General features: G+C 36.4%; 1 protein-coding gene across 1 annotated transcript; it reads right to left on the bottom strand.

Moving 5' to 3' along the window:
- Positions 1–1,859: 1,859 nt before the first annotated feature.
- On the bottom strand, positions 1,860–16,937 carry LOC142332614 (uncharacterized). The gene is made up of 2 exons (XM_075379153.1): positions 16,717–16,937; positions 1,860–5,888 (listed from the first exon to the last, which is right to left on the bottom strand). Exon 2 carries the CDS (start codon positions 5,825–5,827, stop codon positions 4,301–4,303), a length of 1,527 nt encoding a protein of 508 aa, XP_075235268.1. The 5' UTR covers positions 5,828–5,888; positions 16,717–16,937; the 3' UTR covers positions 1,860–4,300.
- Between the last annotated feature and the right edge of the window lie 2,523 nt (positions 16,938–19,460).

Raw genomic sequence — 19,460 nt, 5'->3', positions numbered from 1 at the left:
ACCTACACACAGTGAGATTACAGCCATCGCTCGACTAAGGTGTTCAATAAAATGTTATTTTTATTTAAAATGGCTTTGTGGTCATTGACATTTTATTTCACTTAAAATTAAATTACCAGAATGCCCAAGGCATTCAAGGTGTTGCACAACCAAAGAGTATATGTCTCTCTTTTACTCAGGGCCTATTTGGTTTAACAAAGTCTGAGATAAGAATGAACTACTGTAGGTAGAGACAATGACAGAGATGTAACCTTACACATTGAATAATGTGGAACTTCTGAAGACTTAGAATGACAGTCTGTTGAATGAAAACATTATGTTAATTATATTGACATGATACATCAGAAGGAATGAATCTGCTGAAACGTAAAGCATTCACCAGTAATTTTAACACTCCACTAGTGTTCTACAGTGTCAAACAGAGAGCAATCAAAATTTTTATTTTTTTCACTATTATGCTAGCTCTATTCTCCCAGGTACCTTTTTGTTCTTGTTCTCCCAGGTGTTCTTTGGTGGTTGGGTTTCAATTGACCAGACATCTCAGGAATGGTCAATCTGAGACTGTAGAAGACTACACTTCATTTACATTCAAACATATTACCCTCATTCAGCCGCTGAAGTAAAACCTTACAGTGGTTCCAGATGCTAAACAGAAAACAAGCAGCACCTTCCTATCCTGTCTTCTTTCCCCTCCCAAACGCATTAGTCCTTATGATTTCTGCTATCGTAGACATTTTGGTGTGCGAGACAAAGTTCATTAATTTTGTATACGAAGTGTAGGACCGACATCACTGAAGTCGTATTTTGAAAACAAAACTACTAAAAGATTAAAGGTAAATATTTTTTTTTATCATTTTTAAACTGTTTTTTTACAAAAAAATTGATTTCTTTTCTTTTATTTAATTTTTTTTTAATATATCAGTGAAAATACGATTTATATTTTTCTTTCTTTTCAGAAACATGGATTATGAGAGGGAAAAATCCTGTATCTGATCATTACTTGAAAAACCTGATTCAGATGATGATAATATTGATGATGCTGCTGGCTGACGACAGCGATGTAGGTGATGAATAGATGCTGTTGAAGAACGTGAAGGAGATTAAAAGAGTGAACAGGAATTAATTCCCGAAGACAATAACCATTTGTCAACAGTAAGACAATTTTATTCAGATGATAACTCTATTTTTTATTTTGGTAAAGATAAAAAACAAAATGGAGGAGACACTGCTCTCCAAAAAATGTTAGGACAAGATCAAAAAATATACTTACCCAGCTACCAGGTCCAAGACAACCAAGTCTGAGAATTAATGGATCCTTGGACATCTGGAAAATGTTTTTTCATGTCTCCATGTTACAAATGATTGTAATATATACTAATGAGCATATTAAAACAACAACCGAAGGGAAGTTTCAGTGTGAAACTTATAAAAGACCTACTGTTGTGGAAAAAATAGAAGCACTAATTGACATTTTAATCCTAATGCAGAGTTAAAAAATGTAATTGGTTCAATGTAGATAAATTATTCTGCACTGATGGTAATTCAACACAAATAGAAACACAAATTTTTCATCTAGTTATGTCTCTACAGTGATCCTGACTTTTGATTCAGCATTGTGGATTCAATGACAGGAATACTCGAAATGCAAGAAAAACTAGCTCCCATTACAGATTTATTTGATAACTTTGTGAAGAACTGTAAGGAAAACTATAATATTTCACAATACGCTACAATCGATGAAATGCTTCTAGGATTTAGAGGCCATTGTTGTTTTCAGCAATATATAATAGCTAAACCAAAAAAGTATGGATTAAAGGTTTTTGCTTTGTGTGACACCAAAATGTTTTGTATGTCAAACTTAGAGGTTTACGTAGGCAAACAACTGGAAGGGCCGTACAAAACAAGCAATACTAAGTACAGTGTCTGTTGTCAAGCAAATGTGCAAATCAATTTATGGTTCTCGTAGAAATGTTGACAACTGATAATTGTTTCGCAAGTGTCCCATTATGTGATCTGCTGTTAAAAACATAAGTTAACCTTCCTTATTGGGGACTTTGAGAAAGAATGAAATTCCTCCAGAGTTCCTGTAAAAACAGGATAGACCCATATCATCTACTATATATGGTTTCACACAAGACTACATTACTTTCGTACATACCGAAAAAAAAAAAAAATGTATTATTGGTAAGTTTCATAAATGATAACAGCATGGATGATATTACAGATAAACCTGAGGTGATAATAACATATAATAAAACTAAAATCAGTTTTGACATGGTGGACTAACTTTGTACAAATTACAGTTGTACTACAAACATATCACAGTGGCCAGTGGTAATTTTTTATGGTTTGATAAATATAGCTGGCATCAATACTCAAATTATTTTCTGTCAAAACAATCCAGAGCAGTCTATTATCCGTCAAACTTTTCTGAGTGCCCTGTCGAAAACAATAATGAAGAGACATGCTGTCCACCACACTACAGATACCCAAATTCCAAGACTGACAAAAGAACAAATTAAACGTATTTATAAAATTGAAGACTCCCCATCAACAACGACAAGAACCGCCTCAAGGATTAGACGTGTCAAGAATGCACTTCAAAGCGAAATCGAAAAACACAATAGTTTTGTAAACAATGTCATACATATTTGTGCCTTGAACACATTAATGTATTGTCCAGTGTTAATTTTTTAATTTGTTTTTTAATAATTTTAAAATTATTTTATTTAGTAAATTACAAAATCTTTTGTTTTGTAATGGAAATTTTTTTACAAACTTTTGTTCACTTAGTTTTTGTTATTTTTATTTTTGCTATATTTAAAATTGCATCTTTCCTGTTGTTTTTATGTTTATTTTTTCATTTCTTAATTTACCTTTTGAAAATAAAGTTAAATAAATAAATTGTGTATGTAATATTTTATTATTAGCTTAAAAAATGTTTCCCTAATATAATCAGTCTGTGAGACCAACTAATGTTGACACAAAAGTTCAAGTCACTGGCGAAGGGTTAAGTGAGTTTAATTCTAACATGATACAAAAAAAAATATTTTCCAACAAGAATCTTCAGGTTACTTTATGCACATTATTTTGATCACAATTTATTTATTTAATCTTTCTTAAACTGTATAAGCTCTCGTTGCAATTATTCTAATTACACTTTATAAAAACTTAATAAAATAAAATTGACAAAGCACTTTATTAAAGATGAATAAAGAGGAATGTATGTTCATTAAAAAAATAATAATAATCAATCCTTATAAATACATTTTCACCTACCATCAATAAAGCTTTTTTTTTAAAATTTCATTTACATGAATTCTTATCTTCTGAAAACAATATGATAGGTAATCAGAGCTTAAGGAAATACAGCAACAAAAATTAGCCAATTATTATTTACAACTGTAGAAATAACTAAAGCAAGTTAATAAATGAATAATAGTACTACAATCATACTAAGATAACAGAAAAGTATAAAACATGCTTACCCCATTGTATATGTATAAGTGAAACACACTTGTATAAAATTTACAAAAAAAATGTATAAATATATATATATATATATATATAAATGTATAAAAAAAAATATAGAAAAAATAAATAATATATATATATACATACATCTTTTCTCTCATTAGGATACTATTAAATTGGTCAGTGTACTTCTACCTTTCTCTCGCTACACATTTCAATATCCTAATTTTTATAAAGTTACATTTCCTCAGTTCCATGGGGCAGCATTTTTCAAAGTTAGTAGTTTATTGATGGAAGCATGACACAGTAACCTTTAAGGCTCCCATCAATCACCCAAAACCCAATTTAAATATACTTATAACTTACTTTGAAGCGATCATACAATATACTTTTAAGTAAAAAAACAAGTGACCCATCATTAACACTTAAGAACCATGATTTTCACTCAACATTTATAAAGCCCTAGAAATTGAAATATTTTAATTCTTAACAAGAGATAAAATGAAAATCAAACAGAAGAAAAAATAATAGAATAAAAATTGTTATGTTTACATATTAAATCCCATTTTTGTCAGATAAATATGATTCTATTAATTTTTCCTCATGCAATTTAGTCTGAGGAAGAATAAAAAAAAAATAATTTTAAATTTTGCAGAAAGAAGACATTAAAAATCACTTTAAGAAATTATAGGCCTGACTTGCAAATATATTTTCTCATTTCAGTGTAGCCAGGAAAATATGAATTCTTTAAGGCTTATTCATGAGTAAATTTTTATACTTTTGTCACTATTAGCACCCTAGCAGAGATCTAATTAACATGTTAAACTTACAAAGTAGCACTATACAAATTCATAATCTGTATGTTATTTAAGTAACTGATAACATGATACAGGATATCGATATTAAGTTCAACGACAATTGACTGAAACGGATTAGAAACCGATGAAAAACTGCTATCTGCTCTATTCTCTTCTGTTTGGTTTATTGAATTATCAATAACATCAGTAATTTTGTTATTACCATCAGAATGCGGTGAAATATCTGCTTCTTCATCAAAAAGTTTACTCTGAATGATTAATTCGTCAACGAATTGGAGTAAATCATTTCTTATTTTCTCAGTTTTCATTTTCATGATAATTTCAGCAGAAAGTTTTGGAAATAGATTTCTTACTTGACCTTCATCGTGTATGTATAAACACCTTGTTTCATTGAAATATTTATTAAATTTTTTTTTTTCAAGACAAAAACTATAAAAAGTTTCATTATTATTGTTAATATTTAATAATTTCATTTCACTTAATTCCTGTTTATACCGCTTTACATCGCAGTCACCCAAATATGAATCAACTGCTATATTAAAAGCAGCAGACTCATTAGCTAATAGAGTATATTTTATTAGTTTAAACGGATCGATCGTTTCACCATGCAATTCTTGTCTACTTAACATAAGCGACAAGGGTGTTTCATCATCTACATTTTTTGTATACACTTTACAACCACTAAAGATTAATAAATCAACTATCTGAGTAATATTTTCATGTTTTAATTTTAAAAAATGAAACGGGGAATTTAGTTGTAAATCGAAACAATCTATATCAACACCAAACCGTAACAATACTTTGACTAATTCAGGATCGCCAAATCTTACTGCCGTCATCAATGGTGTTTGGCCCTTATTATTTTTTACATTAATAGGAATTCCCATAGAAACAAATTTATGAATTAGGTTGGCGCTTTGAACATAATGAACAACTGTATTTCCATCTATATCTACAACTTTAATATCGGCACCTAAGTTAATAAGTTCCAAAATAAATTCGTCCTTTCTTTTAAATTGTAATGCCGATAACAAAATTGTCCGACCGTGAACATCTTTAGCATTTATATCGGCACCATGCTTAATCAACAATGCGACAACATCTTTATCCTGAGATGCACAATGTAAAGGTGTTAATCGATCACGTATTGTTTTATTAACATCTGCACCTAACTTAATAAGCTCCTCGATAAATTTGACATCTTTACCGGTGCCAACGGCTAAAGACAATGGCGTGTTACCTATCCCATCTAGAAAATTTATATCTGCACCTTTCAATATAAACTGCTTCACTAAATCCATACAATATGCTATAGTGCTATTCAGTATTGAAATTTCACCAGGACAATAATAATTTATCATACTAGTAGGAATATATTGTAACAGTTCAGCCATCATTTCCTTTGATTTAACAAAAGATAATGTACTTATTAGTTTTGAATAATCGGTAATTAATGTGTCAGCAGATCTCATCAACTTTGCAGCAACCTCAATTTCATTCTTACTAATAGCATCTTGCAAATCCTTCAATGTCATTTTTTCAGGATTACCAGCAATTCAGTTTTTGGAGGAATAATAAACTTCAACCGACCCCGACCTACAAAAATAAAATACATACATTAGAGGAAAAAAGTATTTAGAGATTTTAAAAAGTGAAAGATAAAGGGACAATTTGATAGAGATAAGTATAATGTATAAAATAACTGGCAATGCTACTTACTCGGGAGTATGCTTGTTCAGCTTTTATTTTATTTTTCAATTCTTAAAATTAGGCATTTCTGCCCTTTTAACATTATCTTTGATAAGATACATTATTTTACATGTTTGTATTTGAATAGTTAATACAGACTTTAAAAATATTTATTTTTTATCTTACAATTTGTTTTTATATTTATAATTTATCTTATACTGATGTTAACTATATAACGTATTTTGGGTTCTGATCAATCGTTTACTAATATCACTAAGTTAAAGGCATTATATTCCTACATAAAAATCAACTTTATTAACACAACAAACCATTCGATTTCATAGACCTTGCTATTCAGTAAACAAAATGGACAACATATTTTTAAGACATAAAAAAAATCCACTACAACTGACATATTACCCAAAATATAGTTAATCGAACATAAATTACAAAACTTTCAAAAATTTTCAAAATTAATCCTTGTCAAATGATGACTTTAATGAATAAATTGACCTAAAGTATATAGTAAACATCAATGACTCTACATTTATCTTGTTACATACAAATCAAAAAATGTCTAATAAGTAATAAAGCTTACATAACCTAACAACAAGGAAGTTTACCGATTACCTTTTAAAACTGCAAAAAATACAGTAAAATATATAACTACATATATATATATATATATATAGAGAGAGAGAGAGAGATGGTTCTTTATATTTCTAAAAAAATATTAACAGGTGAATCATTATGATACTCAATAAAATCACAGATTCCAAAATTATTTTCCTAATTCAATATCTATTTTCCTGTATTATTTCTCAAGCTAAGACTAGAGGATAGCTATAGCAGTTTTCATACATCTGTTTATGGTCTTCAATTGATCAACTAAACTGCTGTGGTTAATTTTGCATTAATTTTCAAAATTTCACTGCAACACAAAACAACTTGTATTTTTGTCTTAAATTTTAACAAGAATATTGTAAGAATTATTACCACAGAAAGGATACAATTCATTAAACTGTTGCTTTACAATCTCTCTCTCCTGTTCTGTCTTATAGCTGTGATCCATGTAAAGTACCTGGCACAAACAGCAGATATCAAAATTGATTTCTAAGCCATATGTTAAAGATTAACTGCGACTCTTGTAGTGGCCCTACAGTCATTGTTATAGTATTTACTGCATATACAAACTATATTCTTTTATCTCTTTCTATTAATTCAAACAAATAATGCAAACTGTCTTTCAAGTTTGATGCATCGCTCGAGCAATGCATCTCACTTTGTTTTCAGTAGCACATTAATCTTTGTTAGAGCACCACAAAGTTGAAAATTTAAAATGGTAAACCAAAAGGAGGTACATGTCTTTATCTACAATAATTTTAATTCTGATACTTTTAATGCCAAAGGTATTATTTCTTTTTTCTTATGGTTGGAAATGTAATTTGATCGCTTAATTATTTAATGAACTTAACAAGAATGAAAGATTCTGACAAATACAGATTCAGTAAATCGGAGGAGACTTTACCTAATGGTGAGCTAACCAAACCGTAAGCTGGTAGATAGGATGGACAACTGATAGTAACTGGGATTGGCTATAGGAACTGTGATGGCTGGTTTCTTGAATGGCACTGAGAAAGGCACCGGGGATAACCAACTTGACCTGGATATTTTAACATGGATAGATGATATTTTATCATCTGTTGCCTGTCATAAGAAAGCCGCTTGGCAGGCTGTTCTCAAGGTGCCTTAGCTGGAGTTGCTTTCCGACTTGTTGGAAAGTGGCTTTGGTGAAGGTACTCTAACCACTTTGCCATAAATAATTTTCGAGATGGCATTGGATACGTTTGGGTGGAGGTAGAGGCTAAAACAGTGTTCTTACATCTCACTCGATACTCCCTTGGAGGAATTCATTTATATAACGGATTAGGTGATGCAGTTAGAAAGAAAAGAAGAAATGTTTTGATTGCAGGGGATTTTAATGCAAAATGCTCAGAGTAGGGAGGCCAGATTACTGACACGAGAGGAAGGGACTAACCTTGGCACAGGCAGCGGCATCTGTATGTAGTTAATCTGCTTAGTGGGGATGCTGTAACGTTTGAGAGCAGACAGAACGGTTCAGTAGTGGCTCTTACCTTCATCACAGAAGATATGGTCAAGAGAATTTCTAGTTAGAATATAATGGATAAAGAGATGCTTAGTGACAAAAGATTCATTTAGGTTGTGGTTGCTGATATGCAAGTCAGGCAGTAGGTGGTTCTCAACACCTAGAGTTTCAAAGAAGCTGTCTTAGGGAATTTAAAGACGCTTTCAGAAAAACAATGAAAATAAACAGGGAAGTAGGACGTGATATTCTTTCACAGGTGATACAAAATATGTGAGGAAATGCTGGATTGGAACGACGGCAATGGAAGAAAGAGGCTGGTACACTGGTAGTCAAGAGAGATTTATGATCTCAGAAGTGGCTGTAAGAGGGCAAGAAAAGCTCTTCAAAGATGTCAATGACCAAGAAGTAGTTTCTCGATGGAAGAGCACTCTCAGTTGTGGACAAATTGTTAAAGGCGGCAATCCTTAACTTGAAAAATGGGAAGTGGAGAGAGGTTTGTGAACTGCTAAAATGAATCTGTGGGGGACTGGGTACAAGACAGTGATGGGAAGATTTGGAAGATCATTACCTGTACTTACACAGAGACAATTGACTGACATGATTGAGGTTCTCTTTCCGTATAATAATGTTACCTGGAGAAATAGTTGCAGACAATACACCTCCATTTACAATAGAGGAGCTGCTATACACAACAGTAAGGTTGAGGCCAGATAAGAGCTCAGAGCATACCAGTGAAGGTGGTCAGGGCGGTCGTTGAAGCTATGCTTGTGATGGTAGTGGATATAATGAACAGTGTTTTGTTAAAGGGATGGATTCCAGAATAACGGAAGTGTGCTTGGTTAGTATTAGCAAAAACAGCAGGAAGATGGGAGAATGATCCCTCAGGTTAGAGGCCGATTTACTTTATTAATACTCTTGGACTCTTGGGAAAGTACTAGAGATAATGCTACCAAGAAGATTGAAATGGGAAATCAAGTATAATGGTGGACTCTCAGATCGGCAGTTTGGATTTAGGGAGAAGAGAGTTAGTCCTTACTTGATAAGATTGCAGCAGTAATATTTTGAAGAGAGGCAACATTTTGCAACTGCAGACAGTGAGGAGGTGGCTGTTGCTGCGATAGACCATGTTGTTTCACAAAGATTCAGTTTTGGGACCCATACTTTGGAATTTGTGGCATATGCCGAAGTGCTGCCAAACTCAAATTTTGGCAAGACTCTATGTGTGAGTTGCAATGCAACTCCTGGCAGCTTGCTAAGTCATGTTACCAGCCAAAGCCATTGCACATGCTGTCCAGTGTTCGATGCGGGTTTGTTGGTTGGGACCACACGTTAACATCTGTGGCGACATACCAGGTGTTCCTGGATACTCTGCTTCCAGATGCTCCAGAGGGTGAAGCAGAAGTCAGCGTCAGGTTGTTGAGACACCATTCCCTGGCATACAGGCTAGGGAACCCATAAATAGACTGAATGGTTTCTTAAATGGCATTGAGAAAGGCACCAGGGATGACCGACTTGACCTGGATGTATTTTATCATCTACTGCCAGTCATAAGAAAGCCACTTGGCAGGCTGTTCTCGAAGTGCCTTAGCTGGAGTTGCTTTCCAACTGGTTGAAAGGTGGCTTTGGTGAAGGTGCTCTTAAAATCACCAAAGGATACAAGTGAGGTTAGCAGTTATTGACCTATCAGACTCTGGCTGGTAATCATCAAGTTGCTTGAAAGGCTGGTTGTGGAACGGCTCTGGGAAAACATCGATACAAACAGCTTTCTAAATCAAGGCCAATATGGCTTCATGAAAGAGGTTGGTTCTGAGAATTGCATATTAAATGCTCTTGCCGAGGTGGGGGAAAGTGTCGACAGTAAATATGTTTTGGCAATTTCTATTGAAATAGAGGCAGCATTTCCTTTCTTGTGTTGGAGTTCTGTCCTCTACGAGTTGGAAACCTGCAATGTATCTGTAACCCTGCAGGACATGGTACATGACTATTTTTCTACCCATATGGCTCTGCTTACAGATCCACACCTAGTTGTGACAAAATCTGTCACCAGAGGAAGTCTGCAGGGTTCCATTCTTGATCCCTTGCTGTAGAACCTGGTATTTGATGGATTTCTGGGATTGACATTCCCAGAAGGGGACACGGCCCAGGCTTTCGCCGATGACTGTGTCCTATTAATTCATGACCACAGGCGGCTTTGTCAGCCACAGAGGGGTGGATGAACATGCAAAATTTAAAGATTTCTATGGCCAACTAGAAATAGTTGCATATTAATATGCAACTCAATGGTGAAGATAAATTATCTCACAGTATACAACCCATATTAAGGCTGTGTAATCAGCCAAGTTAGAGTTCATAAGTACCTAGGTGTTTTATTTGATGAGAAGTTGCTGTTTAGTAACCACATTAGGCACGTAGGAGAGGATGCCGTCTCTGTGATGCACAAGCTTAGGAGGACTGCTCGAAAGGATTACTGCCTGTCAAGCCGTCATTTGTACATGGTGTACCAAGGTGTATTCGAAAGTATGACCTCTTATGCTGTGTCCGTTTGGGTGCATAGGTTGGAAAGAAATGGAGCACTTATTCAAAATTTAAGAGTGCCTAGCACAGAGCCTTAATCATATGCACTGGTGTGTTTAAAACACCTTCTACAAGGTTACCACCATATTGGGAAAGATTCTCCCAATCGATTTAGTGGTAAAAGTTCGGGCGGCCATGTGGAAATTGCGAAGAGGTAGGGAGGTCAAGGTATTTGGGATGCGGTTTTAAGCTGGGCATGTACTGGAGCAGAACAGTGATCACAATGCACCAGTTCTAAATCTGAACCAATATTTGTTTTGGTTCCGCCTGGCAGTTGATGATTTGTGCATCTGCAGGGAGGTCCAGTCAAATAAAGACATGATGTTCAACTGGCCAGCTCTTTGGCGGGGGGGGGCAGAACTCAAGCCACCCTGAAACTTAAAGGTTATGGGGAAAAGCGGCGAGTCAATGTGGCATGAGCCGCATTGTTGAACCAAGTGGGAGTTCCTTCATACCATAGCTTTGCTCAACCAGCTTCAGTAAGGGATATGACTCCTACCACTTGCTGTAGGAAGCTACCTTCAAGAAATGGCTGGCCATTGGTCAAATATAGCTTCAAGCACTATTATATGGTGCACAGGAATTTGTTGGCATTCAGCGACCTAGACATGGCAGCGATTGCTGTCCTTGACAAAATAAATTTTATTTTATTGACAAGTCTTTTATTTTAGTATGTAAATGGGGTGCGCCTATCCATTTTATTAATATATGACAAGTGAGCGGTGGGACACGCAAGCGAATGGTGAAGGGCACCATGCTTATTCCACTCACGCAGTTAGGTTAACTCTAGGAGCTAATTAGGATATTGGTCCCTAAACTGTTTTGAGGCACAGTAGCAATTTGCGGTACAGACATTCGGTCTTATGCTTAAGGCAACCAAATGGTGTGGTGGTGGGGAGAGAAATGCCAGACAAACTAAATATGTCAGAGTGCTGATTCTCAATTGGTTGGAGGAAGTACAGCCTATTGCTTTTGCAGATAACTTAGCCCTGGTTGAGACAGCAAGAAGTACGAAGAAGGTAGTGTCAAAGGAGAATGCATCTGTTGAGATTGTTAGGGAGTGCATCTCCCTAAGAGGCCAACTCCCCAGAGGCAGTTGGCTGTGGAAAAACAGTAGTAAACCAGATGACAGGTAGGATACCGCGGTTCAGTATTAAGGTTGCAAACCTGGAGATCCAGCCATCCTGTAAAGGGACATACCTTGGAGTATGACCAGATAGGAACAGGAAACTCATAACGCATGTGGACAAAACCGTTAAGAAAACAGAAAGAACGGCTTTAGACATAAAAGCTTGATGTGGTTGGTCCTAGAACTTCAAAGAGGAAGTTAATTGCATCTGTTGTTTCTTCAGTTATGATGTGTGCTGCACCAGTCTAAAAGTGGGAAATGGAAATGTAATAGTTTTGTAGGCAGAAATTAGATAGCATACAGAGAAGGGTAACACTTCGGGTGGTCAGGGCATACTGCAAGGTCTCTTTAGAAGCTGTGTTGGTCAGCAGGTATCCGGCGATAAATTTTCTGACTTTTTCATGAAAAGCTCAGAAAAGAGTGAAGGGAGGAGTGAGGCAAGGGAGATCTTGCTTAGGAAGCGGTGAGCTATTCATGGCAATCGATGTACTCGCTCATTCCAGACATTAGGTGGTGGGTAGGATGAAGTCGCAGAAAGGTGGGCTTTTTACCCAGTGGCTTACAGGGCATGGGGCATTCAATAGTTACCTGTTTGATAGGAAAAGGAAGCTCTTGGCTGATTGTAAGTACTGTGGAGATAAAGACAAAGTCAAGACATAATGTCTGAGATTGCTAGCAGATAGACCAAATGGCAAGGAATAAGCTAGCCTTGAGGCAGTGTTTAGATTTATGTTACACAGCGAGATAAGATAGAGGTTTTGGGCTAATCAGCTCAGAGCAGTCCCACAAGTAAAGATGTAAGAAGTACAAGGGTCTAAGGTCTAAGGGTGGAAAAGTAACCGCTATTGAGTAGAAGTATGAAGGGATAGCCTAGACAATAGGAGGCCAGATATCCTCAGGGGGTGTTACCACCTCAGACAGTATTACCCTCAGAAAACATATTCCCTGAGATATGGAAGTATCAGCGGCTGGTGTTTGTTGCAAAACCAGGGAGAGATCCAGCACTCCCTTCTTCTTACTGGCCGCTGGCAATGGTATTTGTGCTGGGCAAGATACAAGAACGTATGCTCCAGAACAGAATACTTCAGGCAGTTGAGGAGGGAGGTGAACTCTCTGCTAGTCAGTATGGCTTTCGCAAGGGAAGGTCTGCTCTTGATGCTGTGGCGGCAGTGTGCGGGGTGGCTGGTACAGCTGCAAGAGGGGAATGGCGAGAAATTTCTGCCCTTGTCACTCTAGACGTGAGAAATGCATTTCTCATGTCATCATAATAATGCAGGCCTTAGGGGAACATGAAGTGCCTTTGCAATTGTGAGGAATGGTTCGTTCCTACTTATTGGGGCGCAGGCTTGAATGTTGGGTATCAGGAGAAACAATTCTGCAGAACCTTCATAGAGTGCCTTCATAGGAGTCAGTGCATGGACTGACTCTTTGGAACCTGAGTTACGATGGTGTTTTTCAAGTTGCTATTCTGCAGTACATAACTATGTTTGGTTATGCCAACAACCTTGCCTTGGTCGTCAAGGCAAATACAAAGAGAGTAGTCATCGACAAAATAGGAGAAGCACATACGATAATAAAAGATTGGATGGCAAGGGTGGGACGACTTATACTAGCTCCAGATAAGAGGTGGTAGCGATCTCTGCGGCTAAAAAGAGACCAATCCTCAAAGTAACATTAGAAGGTAGGAGAATAGTATCAAGGCCAGCAATAAAGCATCTCGACATATGAATAGATACCAGGTTAAGATTTAGGACAGATGCAGTAGAGGCAGCTAATAAAGCCAAGAGGACTGCAAAATTTATAGCTGCCCACCTACTTAATACTGGTGAACCAACTATACATTGGAGGAGATTATTGGCGAGAGTGACATATACTACAATGCTGTATGGGATGCAGCTTTGGGTTGATGTAATGAGATTTGCAAAATATCATGGAAGACTAGAGTCAGTTCATAAACTTAATGTTTAAACAAAATGTTGTCTGTGAATCATAGGAGGATGTAGAACAGTCTCTAAGAAGGCAGCTAAAGTCCTGGCAGATGCAATGTCAATAGATTTGGTTATTTTGCAGAAGAGGCTCTGGGAGTAGAGGCCCCTGCTATTAAGAGACAAAAAGGGTATAACATCCCAGATAACAAAAGAATTAATGGTTATTTGGCAGAAATGGTGGGATCAAGCCACTAAAGGTCAGTGGACCCATCGCCTTATAAGCAACATCGGGAGTTTGTATAGGACTCATGGCTCGCCGAGATACAGCTTAACACAGTTCCTGGCGGGTCATGGCGATTTCAGGACATATCTGTTTAATACAGCCTGAACCACACGGATCACTGCCCTGACTACGCTGAGGAAGAGACTCCTACCCATGTGCATTTCTCTTGCCTGCGCTTTGATGAAGAATGCAGGGAGATGTTAAATATGTTAGGCTTGGAAGACATGTTCCATCCAGAGGACACACAAAGTGTAATGCTAAAAGGAGTTAAAGAATGGAAAGCAGTTGAGAAGTTTGTCAAGAAAGTAATGAATAAGCTACACATTTATGAAGAGTCCTGCCAGGAAATGAGATGTCGAAGGGTGCCGGGCCAGGTAGACCAGCAGCTGAGCGCTTGGGGGACCCCTGACCACATGGGGGTCACATCTGCACAATGAGGCAGTGGGAACTCCGCATTTTGGTGTCTTGACGTCTACCCCTTTACCAGACATAATGCTCTTCGTGAGTGGGGAGGGTCGGTGAGATAGGAGTTTTAGGTTTTAGTTGGTAGGGTGTGGGCTCACATAGGCACTTAACAACACCTAGCCGATCCTGTGCAAATTCAACATTCCCCCGCTTGCAAGGGGTATGTAAAGGGTATTTCTTTGAGTCATTAGAAAAAAAACCGGTACCCTCAGGAGTAGTCAGCTATTGTTAAGGTGTGTAGGAGTCTAGGATTCCCTGAGCTAGTCTGAAATCTCATGGTGAATGCAGCATGCCCCTGAGTAATGCCAAAAGTTGGGTATCAGGGAATGCTGTTCTAAAGGAAAAGGGTTTTAGCTGGTGAGAGCCTGGCACTATCATCTGTACGCACAGATGGTAGTTGGAAGAGCTTTACCCCTAAAATTAGATGGACTAATAAAATGATAAATGAAAAGATTTTCAGATGAAAAAGAAAGAAAGTGGAAAAGAAGAAAAAGGCAACTAGGTCGGTTGGCCGTATGTTTTTAAGACATCCAAGTTTAATTAATTTGGAAATACAGATACACTAAGAATGCAAAACCGTATAGGAAAAGAAAGGTTGGAATGCAAAAAGGTAATCAACAATACAAAATATTGTAAATAATATATTGAAGTTAAAATATCAGCACACGAAAGAAAGGAAGAGAAAATACAATAACATCAAATTAGCCAAGTTACTACAAAAAACACATAAAAAGGAAAGCGATGGTGAAATTAAACAAACAGGGTTAAAAATGAGTCTGTAACCTGAAAGAATAAATGAAAATAAAACCTTAGGTATAACAATTCAAAATATGAGCTAACCAGCAGGACAGGGATCAGTAAAAGGAAAAATGTTAATAATTCTGCATCAGTTGAGGGCAAGGCAGAAAAGAAAAAAAATTATAGATGTACTACATGAAAGCAGATGCTTTCAGGAACTCAAAATTTATGTGAAAATAAAAGAAAATTGAAAAGATGTGCGTCTAAGGGGACAGGCCTTAGGACTCATAAATTAATAATTAAAATGTAATTATTTATTTCATAAAGTTCATTGAAAATTATAATTTTAATTGCAATTTATTCATGAACCACAAGAACAAAAAAAAATGTAAACCCGTGCAAAATGAACACTAATGTTAAGGCATACAATTTGTAATAAAAAATTAATTAATATATTTTACCTCTTACTATTTTCGACTGCTATGCTTAATAGGGCTGTAGGATGGTTGAAGTTTAATTGATCATAAATGTTATTATCATTTTTCCCCGTAATATATGTAACATGTGTATGAAACCTAACTTCATTTCTTGAAAAATATAAATATTCCAATTTTATAAATTATTAGTTTTCAGTCAGTTTTTAGTAATTGTTCACAGAATATTTTAAAACCTACCCTGAACATCACTAGTGTTCAAAAATAAATAACAGTAAATAAACAGAAATTTTCCTTGTTCCATAAGTCAGCAAGAAAAGCTAAAGAAAAGACTGATCGTTGAATTCCAAAAGACCAGCTTTAATACAGATCAGTAATTGTTACATTAACTTAAATATGAATGCCCAGGTTATCCATGGCCAATAAACTACACTATTTTTACAATACTGTGGTAAAATTTTCAAATCTTTTTAACTTTAAAAAATTAGCAACAAAGTGGTTTTTATTAATGAATAGCTTTTTTTATTAATGCTGCTTTCAAAATAAGTTTTCGTTTCGCCAACCAAGCTTTAAAATTGCAAGTATAGAGATTATTTTACCTTTTTACAAAAGAAAGTAATTTATTAGCAAAGAAACAAACAAATGAAAAAAGAAAACTACAATTCATAAAAATTGAAAATGCTGTAACTAAAAAGTTTTAGTTAAAAAACATACATTATTTATGTTGATAAATTAATTGGAGGCCCTAATTGGCATTATTATAACAAAGTTTATAACATCTCTACCAAGTAAATTGTTATTTTTATCTATGCTTGTTTATTTTTACACAAATTGTTTGTATAAATGTTAATGAAATTAAGTTTTCCATTATAAGTCTACAATGACGATGTTACAGAACTATCAACTTAGTTACGATCTAACATTATTCACCTAGATTTATTACTGAAGAAAAAAAATCAAAAAATTCCACGTTAAGCCTCATTTTCAAATAACAACTTAGTCAAATATCAAGACCAAGACAAATAAAGATATTAAAAATATGAAATAATTTAAAATGGAATACCAAAAAGCACTGACCTAACACAAAAGTAAATAAACAGTCGTATACTAACTACAAATAAAAAATCCACATAACGCAGACAAGAATCATCTTTGAAAAAGGCACTTTAACAAAAATAAACTACAGAAATGTCGCTTTATAAACTAACTGCAAGGATGTACTATTCGAGAATTAATAAACAAGGAAAATATAACCTACAGTAAACACAAACTATAACAACAAGACTGTTTAGCGCAACTCGTTACTTTAGTACCGGAAATTATAATGCAAGAAAACTTCCTGTACTGCCTCTACTATTTTAACGTTGCTGTGTATTATTCTAACATTATTTAATAAACTGATGTACAGAATGATTCAAAGAAACGGGAAATTTAAAAAAAATTAAATAACGTTAATGAAATTTTTTTTTAGAAAATGAATTTTATTTCATGTAATTGTACAAATGTTGCCATTTTATGACACATACATTTTAGTTTATTTTTTTAAAGATGACGTCTTCCAGGTGACCTCCTCTTCTACGTAAACACTCACGAAGTCTCTTCGTTAAATTTGTCATGGTTTGACGTAACATCTCAACTGGAATTTCTGCAATTGCTTCTCGGATCTTTGCCTTCAGTTCTTCCGTTGTAGCAGGTCTACTGTGGAACACTTTGCTTTTAAGGTGACCCCACAAAAAGTAATCGCAAGCTGAGAGATCAGGCGATCTGGGAGGCCATCGCATGTCACCATTTCATGAAATGACACGTTGTCCAAACAATCGGCGTACAGCTGCCATCGATATTCGTGCGGTATGTGAAGTTGCTCCGTCTTGTTGAAACCAGGCTGTGTTAAGAATCGGTGGAAATCTCTTTTGTTGTTCCACAACAAAGGTTTCAAGCACGGCTACGTAACGAGCCGACGTCACTGTAATCGCAAGACCGTTGTCATCCTCAAAAAAATAAGGGCCTATAACACCGTAAGATGACATAGCACACCACACGGTCACTTTCTGGCTGTGCAACGGACGCTGGTGTAGCTGCGTAGGATTTTCTTGTGCCCAGTATCTGAAATTTTGCTTGTTAACAAATCCACTGAGGTGGAAATGCGCTTCGTCTGACATCCATAGTTCGTGAACAAACTCTTCGTTATCATTTATCTTCTGAAGCATTACATTACAGAATTGTGCTCGCACAACTGCATCGTTCGATTTCAGTTCCTGGACGATCTGCAACTTGTATGGATGGTATTGCCAAGTCCTTCACTAACATTCTTCGAACACTTGAACTATGCAATTGTAAAGATGCTGAGAGACGACGGATTGACCGATGTGGACTTCGTGTGACATCTTGTAAAGCTTGAACATTCTGTGGTGTACGGACGGTTCGCTCACGGCCTGGAGGTTTCTTTTTCATTGCCGAACCAGTTTCCTCAAAATTAGATATCCATGTTTTAATTGCTTGTGCTGATAGAACACAGTCGTGCCGTCCCAGATTAAAATGACAGTTTCTATGAATCATTCTGTACATGAATTTCCTGTCAATAAAACTGCTATTGTACACTAAGGATACGTTTTAAGAATATTTATAAGTATGCAAAATGTAAATTTGCTGTAGATACGAAGGCTGATTTGTTCAATATATATATATATGTCCATTTTAAACGCTTTCTATGAACCCTATTAAACGCTTTTACTGAGTTGGGGCTGGAGATCTCCTACGTCAGAAAGCCAACGACTAGGAACGGAAAGGGAACGCCAAACACCTAATAGCACTAAAGCGGATCCCGAATGTACAAGTCCATGATATTGATACCTTGTTTTGCTGCAAAGTAAAGATGTCAGAATATGTGACACGAGGAGGACCGCCTCAATGTCACCTCTGCCAGAGTTTTGAGCAGTAAAGCGATTATTGATCGTAAGCGTTTGAGTGCATGAAATGTGCTGGGCAGCATGAAACATCTGACCAGATCAGGGGAAATTCCCAGCCACCCCTGGAGGTGGTCAACTGAAAGAAATTTTCGAAAGCAGGTCCAGCGGACCTACTCCGGGCACACCTAGATCCGCTAAGCTAGGCTGAGATTGACACCGAGACTGATGCAGTCATTACGGATATCAGGGCGACTGATATCTGAGTACTAATACCCGAAAAGCCCGCTAGGCCACCGTAGGGACAAGTTTCCTCCGCGTATATTTGAGGCAATAGCCAAGATGAGAAGGCTACCAACAAGATATCGTATCACCCTGGATCCTGCCGTTAAACGCTAGCTTAACGCGCAGACTACCAGGTATCAGAAACGAATGTTTGAGATTCACAATGAGGAAGCATGTCAGGATTTGTTTGAATCTGCCTCAGAGGACATGGGGTCAATCTACGCCTCAGCGAGAAGCTGAAAGAACCCAAGATCTCGAAATACCCTCTGCAAAGAGGGTTAGTCAACATGGACTATGACAAGATTGAAACCTTCGCGGATATTCTGGATGACAGTTTACCCCGAACCATGGTTTTACGATGACGCCTGTGTAGAGGGGATCAAAGACTTCTTGGCGAAAGACGTCAAATTGCTAGAGCGATAGCCCCTCATCCTGACCTCCGTAGGGGAAGATACGACCTTGAGACGATCCCACTCACCACAAAAGTCTTACGGGCTTTCCCGGAGGTCGTCTTTTAGACCCTCTAAACCTGAAAACACATCACAGTCATCAATTTGGCCTCTGTCAGGATGCCACCGATGCAAATGCCTCGGCAGACATTCCATCAGTGTATTTACACAACTTAATATCACT

Source organism: Lycorma delicatula, chromosome 11 (genome assembly GCF_047948215.1).
Source record: "Lycorma delicatula isolate Av1 chromosome 11, ASM4794821v1, whole genome shotgun sequence".
NCBI classification, from domain to species: domain Eukaryota; kingdom Metazoa; phylum Arthropoda; class Insecta; order Hemiptera; family Fulgoridae; genus Lycorma; species Lycorma delicatula.
This window is presented reverse-complemented; position numbering and strand designations above follow the sequence as displayed.